General features: G+C 61.5%; 4 protein-coding genes across 4 annotated transcripts; 3 read left to right on the plus strand and 1 right to left on the minus strand.

Moving 5' to 3' along the window:
• Positions 1-2212: 2212 nt before the first annotated feature.
• On the plus strand, positions 2213-4117 carry HRG_09873 (uncharacterized protein; the record flags this gene model as incomplete). The annotated part of the gene is made up of 2 exons (XM_044868344.1): positions 2213-2574; positions 2620-4117. The coding sequence occupies 2 exons, from the start codon at positions 2213-2215 to the stop codon at positions 4115-4117; spliced, it is 1860 nt and encodes a 619-aa protein (XP_044716341.1).
• A 2062-nt stretch (positions 4118-6179) lies between these two features.
• HRG_09874 (uncharacterized protein) lies at positions 6180-7325 on the plus strand (the record flags this gene model as incomplete). Its single annotated transcript, XM_044868345.1, has 1 exon — positions 6180-7325. One exon carries the CDS (start codon positions 6180-6182, stop codon positions 7323-7325), a length of 1146 nt encoding a protein of 381 aa, XP_044716342.1.
• A 2125-nt stretch (positions 7326-9450) lies between these two features.
• HRG_09875 (SPRY domain-containing protein) lies at positions 9451-11071 on the plus strand (the record flags this gene model as incomplete). Its single annotated transcript, XM_044868346.1, has 3 exons — positions 9451-9709; positions 9769-10074; positions 10137-11071. The coding sequence occupies 3 exons, from the start codon at positions 9451-9453 to the stop codon at positions 11069-11071; spliced, it is 1500 nt and encodes a 499-aa protein (XP_044716343.1).
• Positions 11072-13086: 2015 nt separating this feature from the next.
• On the minus strand, positions 13087-15323 carry HRG_09876 (fungal zn(2)-Cys(6) binuclear cluster domain-containing protein; the record flags this gene model as incomplete). Its single annotated transcript, XM_044868347.1, has 7 exons — positions 13087-14124; positions 14229-14265; positions 14343-14570; positions 14678-14980; positions 15060-15101; positions 15183-15215; positions 15289-15323. The coding sequence occupies 7 exons, from the start codon at positions 15321-15323 to the stop codon at positions 13087-13089; spliced, it is 1716 nt and encodes a 571-aa protein (XP_044716344.1).
• Positions 15324-16822: the final 1499 nt, after the last annotated feature.

Raw genomic sequence — 16822 nt, forward strand, 5'->3', positions numbered from 1 at the left:
TTGTCGTGTGCCCGAGGGCGTTCGCTACGTGGATGCTGTTTTTTTGGGGTGCTACAGGAAGAATACTGCAGAGAGGGTTGACGCCTTTGATTCCGGCCAGGCTCATGGCGAATGCGAGGAATAATAAAAATAAAACGGCCATGACAGGTGAGGCGCCCTGAAGATGGACGAGGTAATCACGTACTCCGTACTGTACCTGTCGTGCGGCAGGGCTGCTTGGGCAGGTACCTACCGTACCGACGACGGTGGGTGTTACTGCTAGGTACCTTACCTTAGGTGCCTACCTGCTGGATGTACCTAGGTTAGCACCTACCTAGGTAGTAATTGCAAATAACTTAGCGGGCCCGACGGGAGGGCGGCGGCGGGTAGAGACGAGCCACCACGAGCTCCACAGTTGGGCGCAAGCACCGGTCATTATGCTCGAGTTATTGGCCCGGACAATGTGCAGCAGAGAGCGAGGTGAGTGAGTAATGGCAGGTGGATGAGTCAAGCGACGCTGCGCTGTCCTTTTGCGGTGCTTGTTGGGAGCCTCCTTTTTTTTCCCGCGATATATCTGTAAACGTCCGTCTCCAAGGGTCCAGCTGGCTGTCTTTGGTGAGTGTCTGGCGCACGGTACGGCGGCATTCCACCGACACATGGCTGCACCGTGTAAGGACTGTACTTGCTGCTGCCCTCCAGCATCAGGATGCCTCTGCAGTCTGCACTGAGATTTGCTCTTTTACGAAAACCTGTGAGATGGCCGAGCAGGTACATCCCGAGACCCAGAGCCCCCCCGAAGAAACCCAAGAGCCCATCCAGCCTGCCCCCTGCTAGCCGATGCCACCACTGCCGCCTCTTTCCTGCCCATGATTCGGAGACGCCCGTCCTTTTGACACGCACCCCATCCATCTCCGTCTTTGCAGCCTGGCGATCGGTGGTGCTTGGCATGGCCGAGAGCGTCGCACGTAGCCTTGTCGCCAAGTCGCACCGTCCACTCTGTTTCTCCTGCTCCGTGTTTTGTAAGCAGATACGGACACAGGTCAAAGAGAGCACAATGTAGGATGACAGCAAGTACGCGATGCTTCTACCGAGTGCGCTGGCAGAGCTGGACGTGTCGATATACTTTTGTACAAAGTATAGCCCCCTTGGCTTCACCCCCTCGCCCCTCCTCCTCCTCCTCCCTCTCTTTTCTCACCTTGGAAAACCGCTTCGCTGGCTGGATTGCCATCGACGTCGCGTCTAATTTGGCTTGTAGCGGCCTCCTCGGGTTGCACCTCTCTCTGGCTGTCTGTCTGGGACGCCCATGTATTGGCTGGCCGGCAAAAGGAGGGGGGGGCGTGTGCGAGGTGCGTGGTGATGAATGGGAGCTGCAACCAAACAAGCTGGACCGGGGGGGGGGAGCCAGTCCAGGGGGGGGCAGAGACATAGATAGACAGAGTGAGCGAAAGCGCCTTGCCGACTAAATTAATAAAACCTCGTTCGCTGCCTCAGGGCCCGCCGGCCGACCGCCCTCTGCCAGTTCCATCATGACTCCTCGCGTTTCTGGCCGTCAGCTGTTGTCGCGCGTCGAATCGACCCCGGGCCACCATCTCCATCGCCATCGCCATCGCCATCGCCATCTTCACCACCACCACTCCCATCGCCGCCCCTTGCTTCCTCCTCACCGTGGCCTTTACTCATCGGCCGCTTCACCATTCGACGCTGCTTATCCGACGACTCCCTGGCCACGCCGTGCCGTCGACCGTTGACGCCCTGGACGGTGTCTCTCCTCCCCCACCTCATCCTCTCTCTCTCCCTCCTCCCTCCTCCTTCTCCCACCCGGAGCCATCCCCTTTACCCTTTTTCCTTCTCTGGCTTCCAGAGCTGGCTTGTCTCGGTCTCGTCTGGTCATCTTTCCCCTCTCCTCCGCCCAGTGGGAAGTGGTACATGCCCTTTGCGGCACTTACAGGTACCTTGGACAAGTCACTAGTACCTACCACCTACCGACCAGGAAAAACTCACTGGCGCCGATCGAAACGTCCCTCCCCCACCGTTCGCTCTCCACCGCCGCCCGCCCAGAACAAAATCGCAACCCGCATAATTCCGCTAGCGAGCGTTGCAATCCAATCCATCATCAATCCGCCCTCTTTCATCCTCCCCCCCTCTCCCCGGCCGTGCTGACGAGGGCACACGCACTGCCCCCTCTTAACCCTCCCCCCCCCAACGGCCTCCGTCGCCTTGGTGTCTATTCAAAATGTCAAACAGCTCCAAGAGGAGCTCCCTCGTCGCCCACGTCGAGGATGCCGCCGACGAAGACGCCGTCGAAGGCATCTCGAGCACCCGCAAGTACGCCATGTCCGAGGCCCCGGCCAAGGAGCGCCCCAACACGAGCAAGTCACGCGCCGACAGGAGCCACGCCCTCTCTAGGTCCACGTCGTCGTCTGCTGGCGCCGGCCTCACAGACTCCGACTCGACGGCCCGCTCCTCGGAGAAGAGGAGCAAGGAAGCCGTGCGTCCGCCGCGGAGGGAGCCCTCCGACACGAGCCAGCGCGACCCGAAGCGACGCGAGCGGAGGCCCAGGGAAGACGAGGCTCGTCCGCGCCGCGCCAGAAACGAGTCGGCCGCGCCGCCCAAGCATCGAGACGCCAGCTCCGCCCCCAGAAACTCCAGGCCGCCCCCCTCCAAGCACTCCCTCTCGATGCCAGTCGTCCAGCAGCAGCCTGGTGGCTACGTGAGGGGCCGTGTCGAGCACCCGGCCTTTTACGGCGTCAGGCAGCCGGCTGCCTCGGGCACTCGGCCCCGAGCCCAGACACGGCCCGTCAGCTACTACGCCGGCCAGCCACCTGGGCCGCCCATGGTGGGACCGGGTTGGCCTCCAGGTGGGCCCAACCCCGGAGGCCCGTTTCCCGTCGGCAGCTTCCCGCCCCCACCCCTGTGGTCCGGCGCCGGCCCCCCAACCCCCGGCTTTGGCCCTCCTCCGCCATCGCCTGTCGGGCAGCCGCCCCCTGGCTACCTGGATTCGTCTGCCCTGGGCTCGAGCCCCCACAGCCGCCTGAAGCACCGATTCGAGTCCCGGCTCGAGTCCCGGCCCTCGTCTGCCCTGGGCTTCCGCGGTCCCCCCGCCCACGACTCCCGCCAGGACGACTTCTCGGACGAGCCGCCCCCCCGCGTCTCACGTCGGCTCTCACGCACCAAACGGGCCGACCAAGACGCCATGCGCATGCCGCCCCCGAGCTACATCCCCAAGAGGCCCCAGTCGGCGCTGCCCCCCACCACGTCCTTCCGGCCGCCACCGATCCAACGCCCGCCGTCCCGCCAGAACCAGTCGCGCCCGCCGCCCCTGCAACGGAGGTCGGCCGGGTACGAAGACGTCACGTACGACGACTCGTCCTCCGAGGCCTCCCTGGGCGACGACCCAGACCAGGGCTTGTTCCACGACATATCTCCCAATGCGTCGTACGACCAACGGCGGGCTGTCGTCTCCCGCCAGAGGCGGGCATCTGTCGTGTACGAGCAGCCCGACTACGACCTTGTCCCGGCCGCCGGACGTGCCCGGCGGGCTTCCATGTACGGCCCCGGCCCTGGGGGCGTGAGCCTCGGGGACAGCAAGCTCAACGCCGCCCTCAAGTATCAGGACGACGTCAACGGGGGCTCCCAGGTGCCCCTGACGGCCGAGACGCTGCGCAAGGTGATGAGGCGCGGCGGCGTGCCCAGCAGCCAATCCACGCGCAGCAGCGGAAGCCGAGACGACAGCGAGTACCGGCGCAGCAACACGACGGGCATCACGCGGTCCTCGTACGGAAACGACGAGTTCACCATCAAGGTGCCCGGCAACTCGGTCGTCCGGCTGCAGGGGGGGGCCGAGATTGAGTGCAGCAACGAGGGGGGCGAGATCACCTGGTCAAGCCGCGCGGCGGGCTCGCGCGCAGGCAGCGACAGAGCCAGCACCGTCTTCCCACAACTCGAGGACTCGCGGCGAATCGGCGACGGGCGCCACCACGAAGACCCGCGCCGACTCGAAGACCCACCCATGCGCATGGAGCGCAAGGCCCTACCGCACCGCCCGCGCGCCCCGAGCCAGGCAGACTCGCAGAGCCGCGGGTATGCGCCGACCTATGCGCCTTACGAACCGGCCTTTGCCGGCGGAAACTACTTTTGACGACGGACAAGACTGGACGACGGATGATGGAATTTTTTTTTACGATTACGAGACACGTCTGGCGGATTTCTTTACGATTGCTTTTATCTATATCTAGGGTCATTTCCTTGGACTACGCCCGGCTCTTTCGCCCTCGACCTTTACACCCGGCAAGCCAACTTATGGAAGCAAGCGTTGATGTTTTTACTTGGATTCTTCTCCTCGCACCCGTGGATGTGCTAGAAGTTGGTTTACCTTTTCCCTTCGAAATGGCCGGGCCAAGAGACAAATACCAAAAAAAGGGGGTTAACTCCTCTCTCAAACAGCGGCATCGGGAGGCTTGTCTGGAACATTGAAGACCGTCTCGGCTGTGTTTATCTTTCAGACACGGCCTATCTGTGGCGCCTGTTCCAGCAGCATTTCACCGATTTATTTCGATACTCCAGGATGGACGCGGATCAGATTGCCTAGTCGTCGAGGAGGCGTGGCAGGCATCCACTGCTGATGCCCACCACCCTCGTCGGACTTTTCGGGAGGCCGAGTGCTCAAGACTTGATACATTTCCTATTTTGATTCTTTGCGATGTCCTCTTGCGGCACTTGCAGATTCGCGGAGGCGCTGCCGCTTCGACGGGGCGAGCGAGGCGGACTTGTTTATTTCCACTCGGCTCGACACGATATAGACTGTACGGGGCGATGGGGGTTCGCGCCCCCGCACTCTCTGACCCTCCAGGGGCGTTCTCACTGCAGCAGGCCGGCCTCCGCCTACGCGACTACGGACATGTCACTGGGTCCACGACGTTGACGGCGGGGCTTGACCATGTCTGGGCTAATGGGTCTTTTGTCTGGAGAATCATTCCGGCGGAGATGGGGGCGGGCCAGCAGCGGGAGACGCGACCTAGGTTGTGGCCTAGGGAGAGAGAAGGATGAAGGATGATGGAGATGTGACACAAACGAGAAAAGACAGATGCCAAAAAACACGATGTAATGCCGTGGAAGTAGAATGGCTTGCAAGGGCCGGAGAAGGGGAGGCAAGGCCTGGTGCCGTGCGTAGACGGCATCGCAGCATATTGTAAGAGGACTTTTGTGTGCTTGGGGGCGAGGACCTCGAGACGGCATGCTATCTCGGGTGTGCGGATGATTAATAATTGGCTTTTTCAAAGGGCACATGATCCAGTCCCGACACTGTCGCCAGTGTTGAGAATAATGGCTCGTCGTGAAGCAGCGACGGGTGTCCGTCGTGAGACGCGGATCGGATGGGTGTAGGTACTTCGTAGAGAGATGGGTATTCGTACCTGCTACAAAGTTATCGGCCCCGAGATGGGGGCGTAAGAGAGTTTGAAGCTTTCCTGCAGGAGCGAGGCATGAAAGCCAAGGGGCCGTTGAAACGTGCCGTATGCCGCTGGAGTTTAAAAGTGACGGGAGTTTGTTTGGCCCAACCGGGGGGGGGGCTATGACGTTGACGAGGCGTGGCTGACGGTGGAGAGGGGGCGTGTGTGTGTGCAGCAGCTAGCTGAAGCCGGTTGCTGGGCCAGCGGACGCTCTGTTTACGTGCGCCGCGGGCTTGTGGCTTGATGACAGCTGGCGCACGGGAGCAAATGAAAGGCCAGGAAAACGTAGGCAAGATGCACGACTGTCGACTCGTGAGAGGGACCGGGTGCGTGCATTTTCCTGGCTTGTGTTCTAGGCAAAAGGCTGCGCGCATGACGTACGGGGACAAATTGAGAGGGCAGCTTCCTGGCAAAGTGGGTGGGGAGAGAAGCCCTGTAAACCAGCCAACCAACCCCCGCAGTTCCCCAGCCACGCCGTTTCTAGGGGAACAGTTGCACCCTTCTTTTCCGTCTGTCGAGGCCTCTCTCTTCTTCCTCTCTTCTTCCTCTCTCCTCTTTCTTTCAAACCCGTCGATGGAGAGAAAGGGTCTCGACTCTGAACCATACGACACAACAAACCGAGCCTCGCGGGACCGAGGTCATCCTTTTCTTCCTTTACAACCGAGCACCTCTATCGGAACGCGATCCACACATAGCCGCAGCCCCCTTCGACCCTGACGAGACGAAAGCATTCCAGCGCCTGGGCCGCATACCATGGCTCCGGCCGGCCGGCTCTCCCTCCGGGGCGTACTTCCCACGGTGCCGTCGGCCCTCGAGGCAAGCGGCCTCTTTGCTCGCGACGATGAAGCCAAGCCCAGCAAGGTCAAGCCGCACGGGGTGCTGGACCCGCACGACATCAACAACGCCGGCTTCTTTGTCCTCTTTGCCCTCATCGGCGTGGCCTTTGTCATCACGGGCATCTGGTTCTTCTTCTGGGCCAAGAACGGCGGCTTCTACTTTAAAGACAACGACTGGGACGACTACAAGTCGACGGTCCTGCGCCGCAAGGGCCCCAACGGCACCATCCTCTCGGGCGCCACCCCGACCACCGACCTCGGCGGCGGCAGCGTCTACAAGGACGTGGGCGAGGACGACGGCACCACCGTCGTGACGGAGAGCACGGCCCTCAGCGGCGTCACGGCGGGCGCGAGCGACGTGGTGGCCCGGGAGAAGCGCAAGCACAAGCAAGCGCGGCGGGAGCGAGAGCGCGAGCGGGAACGACGCAAGCGGCGGGGCGACAAGAAGCAGCGCGAAGGACGGCATGTCGGCGAGGACGGGGGCGTCATGGACGAGAAGGCGGAGAAGGAGGCGCAAAAGCAGCTGCGCAGCTACCGCCACGAGAAGCCGGCGCGCGTGGGCGGCCTGAACAAGCAATCGGAAGGATCCAACTGGGACGGATCGACCAACGCGACCGAGTCCACAGCCGCGTCGTCGGACCTCCTCTCGAACCGACAGAGCACGCCGACGCGCAGCACCCAGCAGCCGCAGCCTGCCATCCGCAAGGTGTACTCGACAACGACGGTGCCGTCGGAGCGGGAGACGGAGCGGATCCGCAGCGAGGCGCGGCGGCTACGCGAGGAGAGCCGGACGGCGCGGCGCGACTTCAGCTACCAGCGGCCCGGCGGGGCGGAGAGCGCGCTGAGCGAGAGCCTGCTCGAGGGAAGCGGCGGCGGCAGCGAGCTGGGGACCAAGAGCTATCACCACCCGATGCCGGAGCTGAGGGAGCACGAGGGCGGCAGCGGCGGCGGCGGCAAGGATGCGGGGCGAGACAAGGAGAGGGAGAGGGAGAGGCGGAGGGAGAGGGAGGAGAGGGGGGCGAGGGGGGGGTATAGGCGGGGGGGGGGGGATGAGGAGGTTTGATGGGCGGCTTTGTCAGCCTCGCTTATGACGGGAGAGGGTGAGGATGAAGAGGTGACGAGAGCCCAGGTGGTATTGGGAGTGGGCGTGAGGGGAGGGGGGGATGTTGATGGACTTGCAAGATTGATGACGAGTACTTTTAGCACAAATTCTAGACGACGAAGGCAGAATGGGAATTGACTCCCCCTTGTTTTGATGAGATGCTTTATGACAAGAGCCTTGGAATAAGAGCTCTGGGTGCAGCAAGGCAGAGGAGAGATTGCATGACTTATTATTAGCCCACACAGGGAGGCTCAGGCGTCGCCTTGCATGGCGGCCCTGAATCCCCCGAGGATTCTTTTTGTAAATGCCATGACAAAGTATCTGTACCCACTACCAGCGGCAGTATCTACAGCTTGAAAGTAAGAAGCCCAGGTATCCGTACCGTACACGAAGTACCGGTAGACAGACACATTGCAGGTGGGGGAACGGAAGGGAGTTCTGCAAGATAAGCTCTCGGGACTGGCTTGGCAACCTATAACTTACTCTCTCGAATCACATGGTTTAATTTGTAATTGGGAGAGCCCTCGTCAAACCTGCAGGGAGAAGGCGGCGCAAGAAACTCCATAAATGGTCAGCATGTCCCGCTGTCAGACTAGCGGAGAAGGCTCCACGCCCAGGCGAAATCTACAGATAGGGGGTATAAAAGGAGACAGAGTGGTGACAGCGCAAGCGAGCGGTGGAAAGCGCAAATACGCACGCTGAAACTGGGTGGGGGCGCCGTGGTGAAACGAGGCCGCGCTTGCGCTGCACTGCGCAGCTGCATTGACGGCGCGGGCGGCGGGCGCTGCAGGTCTTGGGTGTTGCGGGCGCCAGGGGGGGGAGTTTAGTACGTACAGCCACTGTAGGTCGGGCGAACGGGCAGCAGATAGGTAGGCAGGCGGACACGGGACGGGAACTGGCTGGCGGGGAGAACAAAGGCCAAAGAACATGAGCCTCGGGCTTTGAGTAAACCAAAAAGGATGAGGCGCAGGGCCCGAACAGGCGCACAGATAAGTTACAGTACGACGCCTCCGTGAACCAGCGGTGCCCTTGACTTAGTTGGCTGCTCAATTCCTCGGCGCGGCGTCTCCGGCCTTTTGCCTGTGCTGTAAAACACTGCGTCTCCTTGACCTCTGGGCCTCTTTTGCGGTTCCGTGGCAACCGAGTCTTGTCTCTCCTCCGAGGCACCTCAATCAACGCCCAGCACTGTAACTTACCAGCCGCACGTCTGGCCAGCAGAGTTTCGTCCAACAAAGTCCAGTGTCGTCCGCATGATTTTACCTCGCGGCACAAGTACCTTGGGCCAAAGTCTACCAGGCAGTACTCGCTGCTTGGGGCGCCGCCATCATCGACAGCGCCCTCCCCCGGCGGGTCCCGAGGAACCTGCGCTTCCCCGCCAACGCACTAAGCACCGCGCCCTGAGCCCCCGCGCAACCGCTACCAGCCCCCGGGGCCTCCCCAAGTACCGCGCCGCCAGCCTGTACCTCGAGGTACCCGCTCCACTGTGCGTCTGCCTTACTCGCGCCGCTTTTTCCTCCCTCCTTCGCCTCCTCTTCCCAACTCCACCCGCTCGCCAGCATCCTTCACTCTACTTCGCATCCATCCTCTCGGCTTCCTTTCTCCTTGGTTTTTTTGGTGTGCCCTCCGTCGCATCTTCGACTCTCCGCCTTGTCCCTTTGTTCACCGGCTCGCGCCATTCTCGCCTTTTCTTCGACTCGACTTTTGCCCATCCGTGGCCTGCTGCTCCTCCATTGGCTGCTTCGTCATCACACATCACCTACTCACTCCCGCCGCGACAACCTCCTCTTTTCCCACGCCCTCCCACCGCTCGCCTCGCCACTTCTCCCTCCCGCCTGCCGTCCGTCTTCCCTCTCGTCCCAGCAACGAGCGACCTGCATCACCGCTTCCGCCGCCGCCCGCCAGTGACGCACGGGGCCCACCCACTTGACCTCTCGCCACTGTCTGATCGATCCCCATTCCTCGATCCGCGACGGCAGCGATAGTCGCCCTCCCGCAGCCGTCGCGGCGGTCACGCCGGCCCGTCCCAAGCCCCCTACTCTCCGACCCCGACTCGGTTCGCCGCTCCCGCTGCGGCGCCCACACCGCCATGGCAGTCGTTGGGGCTCCCTCGTCCGCCTTCACCGGCATCATCATCGGCCTCGTCTCCTCCTTCGGCTCCATCATCCTCATAGCCCTCGTCGTCTTTATCTTCTGGGCTTCGGGATGTGCCGGCTCCGGGCGCATTCTCCTCGACCGTCTGGGCCGCCCCGGCGAGTACGACGATGAGCAGGCCTTTGCGAGGGACGAGGCCGAGGCCCTCGAGAACATGGATGACATGTCGCGCACCGAGTATCTCAGAGCAAAGGGTACGAGACATGCTGAACCGACCCCTCTGCGGTAATTCGCTAACCCTGGCGCCCTCTAGCCTTTGTCACTGCCAACCCCCCCGAGTCCGTGCAAACCGACATATCCCTTTCCCAGTACCTGGCCATCCAGGAAAAGGGTGTCTCTGCCTGGGAGTTTGAGCCTGAGCTGGAAATCGCCAATTGCTTCGTCGAGGCCCGCACCGAAATCGAGTTCTTCGACTCCGAGTGTACCGTCATGAGCAATCTGCCCGTTCCAAAGCAAAACGATGTATACTACTGGGAGGCCAAGATTTACGAAAAGCCCGAAAACACCATGCTTGCCATTGGCATGGCCACAAAACCCTATCCGCTGTTCCGGCTGCCCGGTGAGTGGATTCTTTCGTCCTGGGTGGCGCAGTCTCGAGCCCGTCTAACCTGCCTTGTCTAGGATACCACAAATACTCCGTCGCATACCACTCAAACGGCTCTCGCCACTACAACCAGCCTTTCAGCCGCACGCCGTACGGGCCGCAGCTGGTTCAGGGGGACGTCGTCGGCGTCGGCTACAGGCCCCGGACGGGTGCCATCTTCTTCACGCGAAACGGCAAGAGGCTCGAGGAGGTGGTTCACGGACTCAAGGCGCCAAACTTCTTCCCCGCCATCGGGGCCAACGGACCGGCGATTGTGCACGTCAATCTGGGCCAGTCGGGCTTCGTCTTCATCGAGGCCAACGTCAAGAAATGGGGCCTGGCGCCCGTCACGGGCAGCCTTGCGCCGCCGCCGCCGTACGGCTCCGAGCAGGGTAGCATCCTGCTCGAGACGGGTACCAAGGACGGGGCCGCGCCGGGCCAGGCCCACTCGCATCGCCAGTCGATCAGCGGCTCGCCCTTTCACGCCCACCACGGCGGCTTCAACCTGAACGCGCAGCACGGGCGTTCGCGGAGCGGCAACTTCAGAGTGCTTCCTCCCACGAGCCCCGGCCCCATCAGAAGCCCGACTGACATCTCGCTCGCCCAGTTGGTGCCCAACGACGAGGTGGGCGAGGCCAGCGGCAGTGCTGCGGCAGAGCGGCGCCGCGACGAGGAACATGACAGCAACCCCCTGCATCTGCACCTCGAAGACGCGACAAACCCCCCGCCGGACTACGCGAGCCCGACCCATTCGGCCGAGGAGGACAGCCCGAGGAGCAGCACCGATAGCGAGGAGAATGCGCCCCTCATCAGGGTCATGAACCGGAGCCGGGCCGAGTCATCGGCCACGGTGATTCCTGCCCCGCGGCGTCAAGGCCCGCCGCATCCGCCCGTGCCCAGCTACAGCGACGCCGTGCGGGACGGCGCGGGCTCGCACAGGCCGAGGCACGACGCGCCGCGCGGGGACCTGTAGCCGCGGCCGGGGCAGCGGGGCCCAAGGCTGCCCATCGGATTCGTGCGCAGGTGCCACTGGACGATTCTCTACGTACCCTGAACAGACGAACCGACGTCGCAGCCATGCAGCGGAATGAAGGGTGATTGGCCATCGCACACGAGGATACGGAAAAGGGCGGGTATCGGAAAAGCTAGGAGAGAGAGGTCGTGGGGAGATGGGTGGATGGAGTCTGGCTTGGTCCGGCCGTGCAGCTCGCTCACGCACGTAATGCCATGTTTGTCTCTCGCGCAGGCGTCTGGGAGTTTTTTCTTGTATAGCATCAGGATGCGAGTCTTGGGGCCCCCCTTGTTTCTTCCATGTCGTTTAGTCGCAGCTCTCGGGCCTGGTTATATACACACTCACACACTCAAACACCCACAGCTCTGCATGGCCCACGTCCCTTTCAAGTTCCTTTTTATTTTATTTTGGTTTCCTCCCCCTGTGTCTCGCGCTCTCTCTTGATTCGCCGGCTGCGCGCGCGCTTCCTGTCGGGCTTTGCGGCGAGTGCAGAAATGCGCGGGGCCGTAGGGGGCGAGGCGGTGACGAGCGCCTCCATGGGTCCTTGTCCGCGATATTTTCCCCAAGGGGGAGGGGAGAGGGAGGAGGCGGGCGCCTCATGACTTGGAGGGTGTGAATTAATAGGTCGAGAGGACAAGAAGAAAAATTGGTGTCCCAGTCGTCATATTCAGAGACATAATTAATGCCTTGGCCAGCGGCGTGGCGACTCTCACAGCCGGAGACGGCGCCATTCTCCCCGTCCAAGACGTGGTCCACGGCGCGACAAGAGACCTGGAGCCAAGACCGATCTCAGTTCCGATAGCTGCAGAAATTACATGCGTCGAGCTGCACGGCTCTCCAGTACAATCCAAGCGCTCGTTAAAGTCATGGCACCCGCCAGACCCAACGCTGTTCCTTCATCCGAGCACAGCTGATGGCCCGGCTTTTCCCCGTCCAGATGGACCGTTGGACATCCTTCCCCACACATTAGATCCAACTCCAGTCCATGTCCGACAAACAAGTAGAACAAAAATCAAAGCGGCTATCCCATGAGTTCCGTGCAAACGCCACGCTAATAAAAAACGCGCGTCTCTTGGCGCGTTGGACACCTCCGCCAGCCAAGTGGTTTTCCCCTCCTAATGGACAAGCTTCCGTCGCCACCAACCTCGCAAACTTTTTGCAATGTGTAGGTCCGTAAGGAGTGAAATCTATTTCGTAAAAATCGTAAAGGAGTGTCTATGCTTCGGGTATCATTCGAAAAGGAGTGTCAGGTTATGGTTGGGTATCATCATCGTAAGGATAGTGGCGTATTCAACAAATACATTAGTTTCGATGGCAGGTGGAATTTCGAAAGGACCGTCGCCCGAGGTCAACTCGGGGTCAAAGGAGTGTCGTGTACCCCAAAGGGGTTGTGGCGTGGGATCGGATAGGGGGCGATGGCATCGACCGGGTTCGAGCTGTCGATGTTTTCCCCAAGGTATTGCAAACGATTCTTCGAGTAGTGAGCATGTTAAGGAGCGTAGTTCGCGCCATCGAGTCGCGGCATCAACAGCACCCCTGATACCGAGATTACGTGAGGCGCAGAGACACGCTAGCCGTCCATGTGCAGTGGGTATTGAGCTAGCCGGCCCGCTAGCCTATCCTTCGCGCTTTCACGTCAGACTGGGTGAGCTCGTCGGAGGGTGGAACCAGCGGAGCCTGCGTCAGGGGAGACGAGGGGTGCCAGCAGGAAGACACAGAGGCTGTGTGGCGATGACGGGGCACGTGCGCATCGTTGCTTGACACCCGAGACTCGGGGGCGGAGAGTATGCCGAGGTGTTGAATGAAGGGTGAAGAAGCCCCCCCCACAAAGGCGGCTGGATCCTCCGACTTTATGTACGTGGGCGTGATGGAGCCGCGTGGCGAGTTCCTGGACGATGAGAACAAAAGGGTCAATCCGATTGCGTCTTCCTCGAGCGGAGGCTTGGCCGCGAGTGCTCGGTGCCATCAAAGGGGCCTTAGATCCACACGGGTTGGTGGGGAGTGACGAACCCGACGCCGTAGCTGCGATTCGCTTCGCTCAACATGGACGGCTGGCCAGAGGAATAGGCCGTGTGAGCAAACACCCCGCACTCGTCGGCATCGCTGTACGCGACCGAGCCTTCGAGCGTCGACGAAGCCGGGCTGTACGCACCAGCATACGACGGCGACGGGATGCTCAGGTATTGCTGGTTCGGAAACGGCGACGACAGCAGCAGCGGGCTGATCGAGGCCTGGTTGTGCCCGGGGATGGAGGCGCTGTTGAGCATGGGCAGCTCCTCGGCGCTGTAGCTGAAGGGCAGGTTGCCGTAGGGCGCGAAGTGCTGCTTGGCGACGGGCATGGCCAACTCGTCGGCGACAGGGAAGTTGGGCGGGTTGAACTGCGGGAACGAAGGAGTCCTCTCGGGGTGGATCCAGCCCATGCGGGAGCGGAACTCGTTGACCGTGTCGATGGGGAACTCCATGAGGGTGAGCGGCGTCTGCTGCTGGACGCGGCCGTCGCCGCCGCCGGCGACACTGATGGACATGAGACGCCGGGCAATCTCCTCGACGGGCGAGATGGACAGGCTGCCAAAGTAGGCGGCGCCAATCTCGGGGAAGAGGCGCTCCATGACAAGGGCCACCGTGTAGAGGTGGGCGATGATGACGAGCGAGTTGGGGGAGCCGTGATGGTTCTGCAGGTAGCCCACGGGCATCCAGAAGAGCCAGGTCCTCAGGGGCTGGAGGCGCTCGTACTGGGCGGCAATGGATAGCGTGGGGCTGATCTTGCGGGCACCCTTGAGGAAGCCGATGAGGTGTTGGATCTGCGTCGTCTCCTCCTTGTTGCGCTTGAGATGAGCCTCGACCTTTTGCACCTGCTCGAGCGTTCGCTGGTAGGCTTGAATGTCCTCCTCGCGCGGCTGGCTGGCCCGGTGATCGGGGCCCGGCGACGGCGGCGCCGTGGGAAAGGTGCTGCTCTCGCCGATGAAGTCGCCAAACTGAGACTCGTGCTTCCACGCATCCATGGCGTCGATGACCTAGCGGTGAACAGTCAGCATTCGAGTTTCCCACGCCAGGGCGCACAAGGCCGCCGAAAATCGGCCCGATTCCCGTGCATCTGAGCAGGCGTCTCCCAACGTACCGTCGAGGTCCCCTGCATTAGCTGGGTCCAGCTGCGCCTGTCGAGCATGTTAGCCATGATGCGTTGCGTTTGACCGGGGCACGCGCAGCAGGCTGCAGGGGCCCATGAGCTTACCAATCCGTCGCTTGCCAGGAGAGCACGAGCGAGGCTGCCAGGATGGCGTCTGAGGTCTCGCGAGAGAAGGAGCCAATGGCCTCGTGCAGGCCGCTGAGGGCCACGCCGCGATGTTCAAAGGCCATGCTGCCGACCAGGGGACAGTCAGTGAGGAAGGCGATGTGCATGGCAGAGAAGGCGAGCAGCGCATGCATGACGTATGGAGTCGTAGCCCCGATCCTGAGGAGACTGATGGACAAGACAAGGTTAGCCAAGGAGAGATTCGTTGCCAAGACGCCGTGTCACACAAGGCGGCCGGCACGTGCAGCTTGGGGAGCAGGGATGGGTCCACGTACGTCGGAACATGACGGGTCCACAGCGTGAAGTTGTTGGCGTCAATCGAGGCAAGCTGGTGATAGAGGCTGGCGACGTGGTAGATGAGGCGAAGGTCCTCGTACGAGTACAACTGCGGCATGGGGGCCGGGTAGGCGCCGAGGGACGGGAAGGGGAAGATGCCCGTGGACTGCCAGTCAGCAATGGCGGCCTCGACCTGAGGCGTCCACATGAGGTCGGGCTTGTCCGGGGTCGTCGAGCGATCGGCGTCGGGCACCTGCACGTCGTTGTAGGGGCAGCGAATCTTGTGCTTGGTGCAGTTGCGGCTGTTGGAAGGGGCAGGTCAGCCGAGGTCCCGGCAACAGGCCCAACAGCGAAAAAGCGGCAGCAGAAGACGAGGCTAACCATTGCGGGAAGTTTTCATCGCATCGAATGTGACGACGTTTGCTGCGAGAAGGCAGTTAGACGCGACTGCACAAATGGAAACGCAGCCTCGGGCGAGCTGAGGACGGGCTCGTCAAAACGTACCAGGTTTCACAACCCTTGCGGGACTTTGTGTGACTGTTATACCGCCAGGTTAGCCAGCTGAGCAACCCAAAGACGCGGGGGTGCGAGGGGACAAGAGGCAGCGAACCTGCGGCGAGGAGGACCGCCACCGGGACCAGCCATGTCGAAGGATGGGAGGTGTAGCGAGGGACCTGTAGAAGACGGCGCGTCAGCTGGATGAGAACAGACGGCGCAGCGACTGCACTCTGGTGGCGCAGAGACGGGGGACGTACGGGAAGGCACAGTCCGCGATGCGGCGGTAGCGAGCGAGGGGGAGGAAGAAGGCCTCCCAAAAGAGGTCGAGGATGGCCAAGATGCGGCCAGGAAAACGAAGAGCCTGTCCGCAGTCCCAAGAAGATCAAGGGGTCGAGTCGGTATGGCGCGGGCTGGTGTCGGCACAGGTAGCGATCGTGAATGGTGACAAGAGTATGGCCCGGCACTTGCTGCAAAAGAGAAAAAAAAATGAAGCGAGGCTTGGTCGGATGGGTTTCGAAAAAGCGAGCGTCGTGGTGGAAGATGAGATGTCTGCGAGTGGTCAAGGCATGGGCCGTCTTCGTCTTATACAGTCGTCGGGCGAGGACGAAAGTTGTTGAGCGGCGAGAAAAGAAGCTGATGTCTCTGGATGGGGCTTTTTACCCGTCAAGGTCCGTCTGGCGTCGTCCTGGCTCCTCGGTCTGATTCTTTTTTTTTCCTTCTTTCCTTTTTCCTCCCGATAGCTGTCCGTCCCACAAGCGCGGCGCGGACAAGACAAGACAGAGAATCTCCACTCCGAGGCAATGAAGTCGAAGAGGCCGAGGACGGTTGGTGGAGAGGGAGAGGCGGAGAGAGAGAGAGGAAAGATGTCCGAGGCGGGCGGGCGGGCGGTAGGCAGGAGGGGGAGAGCGAGAGAGAGAGGTAAAAAAAGGGTAGCTGCAAATGGCAGAAAAGACACAACGCAAAGCGAATGACAGGAGTCAGCGAGGACTTCCTAAGAGCGAGAGTGCAGCTGGGACGGGATTGGAGATGCAGATGAGATTTGAGATGTTGGACCGGGGAGGCGGCAGAGTCTAGGGGTAGGGGGGCGGGAAGAGAGGCAAGAGGGGATGGAGATTGTTAAATACAGAGGGATGGATGTCCAGAATTAGCAGCAGCCAAGTACCAACCTACAGTACGTAGTTGGTAAGAAGAGCAGCAGCAAAGCAGCAGCATTCAGTGCACCACCACCACCATCATCCGCCATCCACCACCCACCATGCCACCACAACCACCGCCTGAGGTCGGCCCAGTTTCCCTGCCCGCACTAAGCCGCTACGCGACTAGCCAGACGGGCCAGGGTCAAGGGGGGGGAGGGGGTCTCGAGAGTGGGCGGGGCCCTACCCCCCACAAGGCCCTGAGCCCCAGGCAGGTACCTGTTTCGTCTGGGGGCGATATACAAAGGTACTTCGGAGTAGTTAGCCCTCCTAGCCGAGTACCCAAGGTAAGTGGGCCCCCAGCATGACACAAGCCCCAGTACCGGTACTAACAGATGGAGAGCCACTCGGCTACACCTGGGGCACAAATGCTGGGGGGGAACCTTCAGTACCTTTGCTGCTGCTGCTAGCACGGGCACACACCCTGCCTGGACACAGTACATGCTAACAAGG

The sequence above is a fragment of the Hirsutella rhossiliensis genome (genome assembly GCF_020360975.1).
Source record: "Hirsutella rhossiliensis strain HR02 chromosome Unknown scaffold00014, whole genome shotgun sequence".
Taxonomy (NCBI): Eukaryota; Fungi; Ascomycota; class Sordariomycetes; order Hypocreales; family Ophiocordycipitaceae; genus Hirsutella; species Hirsutella rhossiliensis.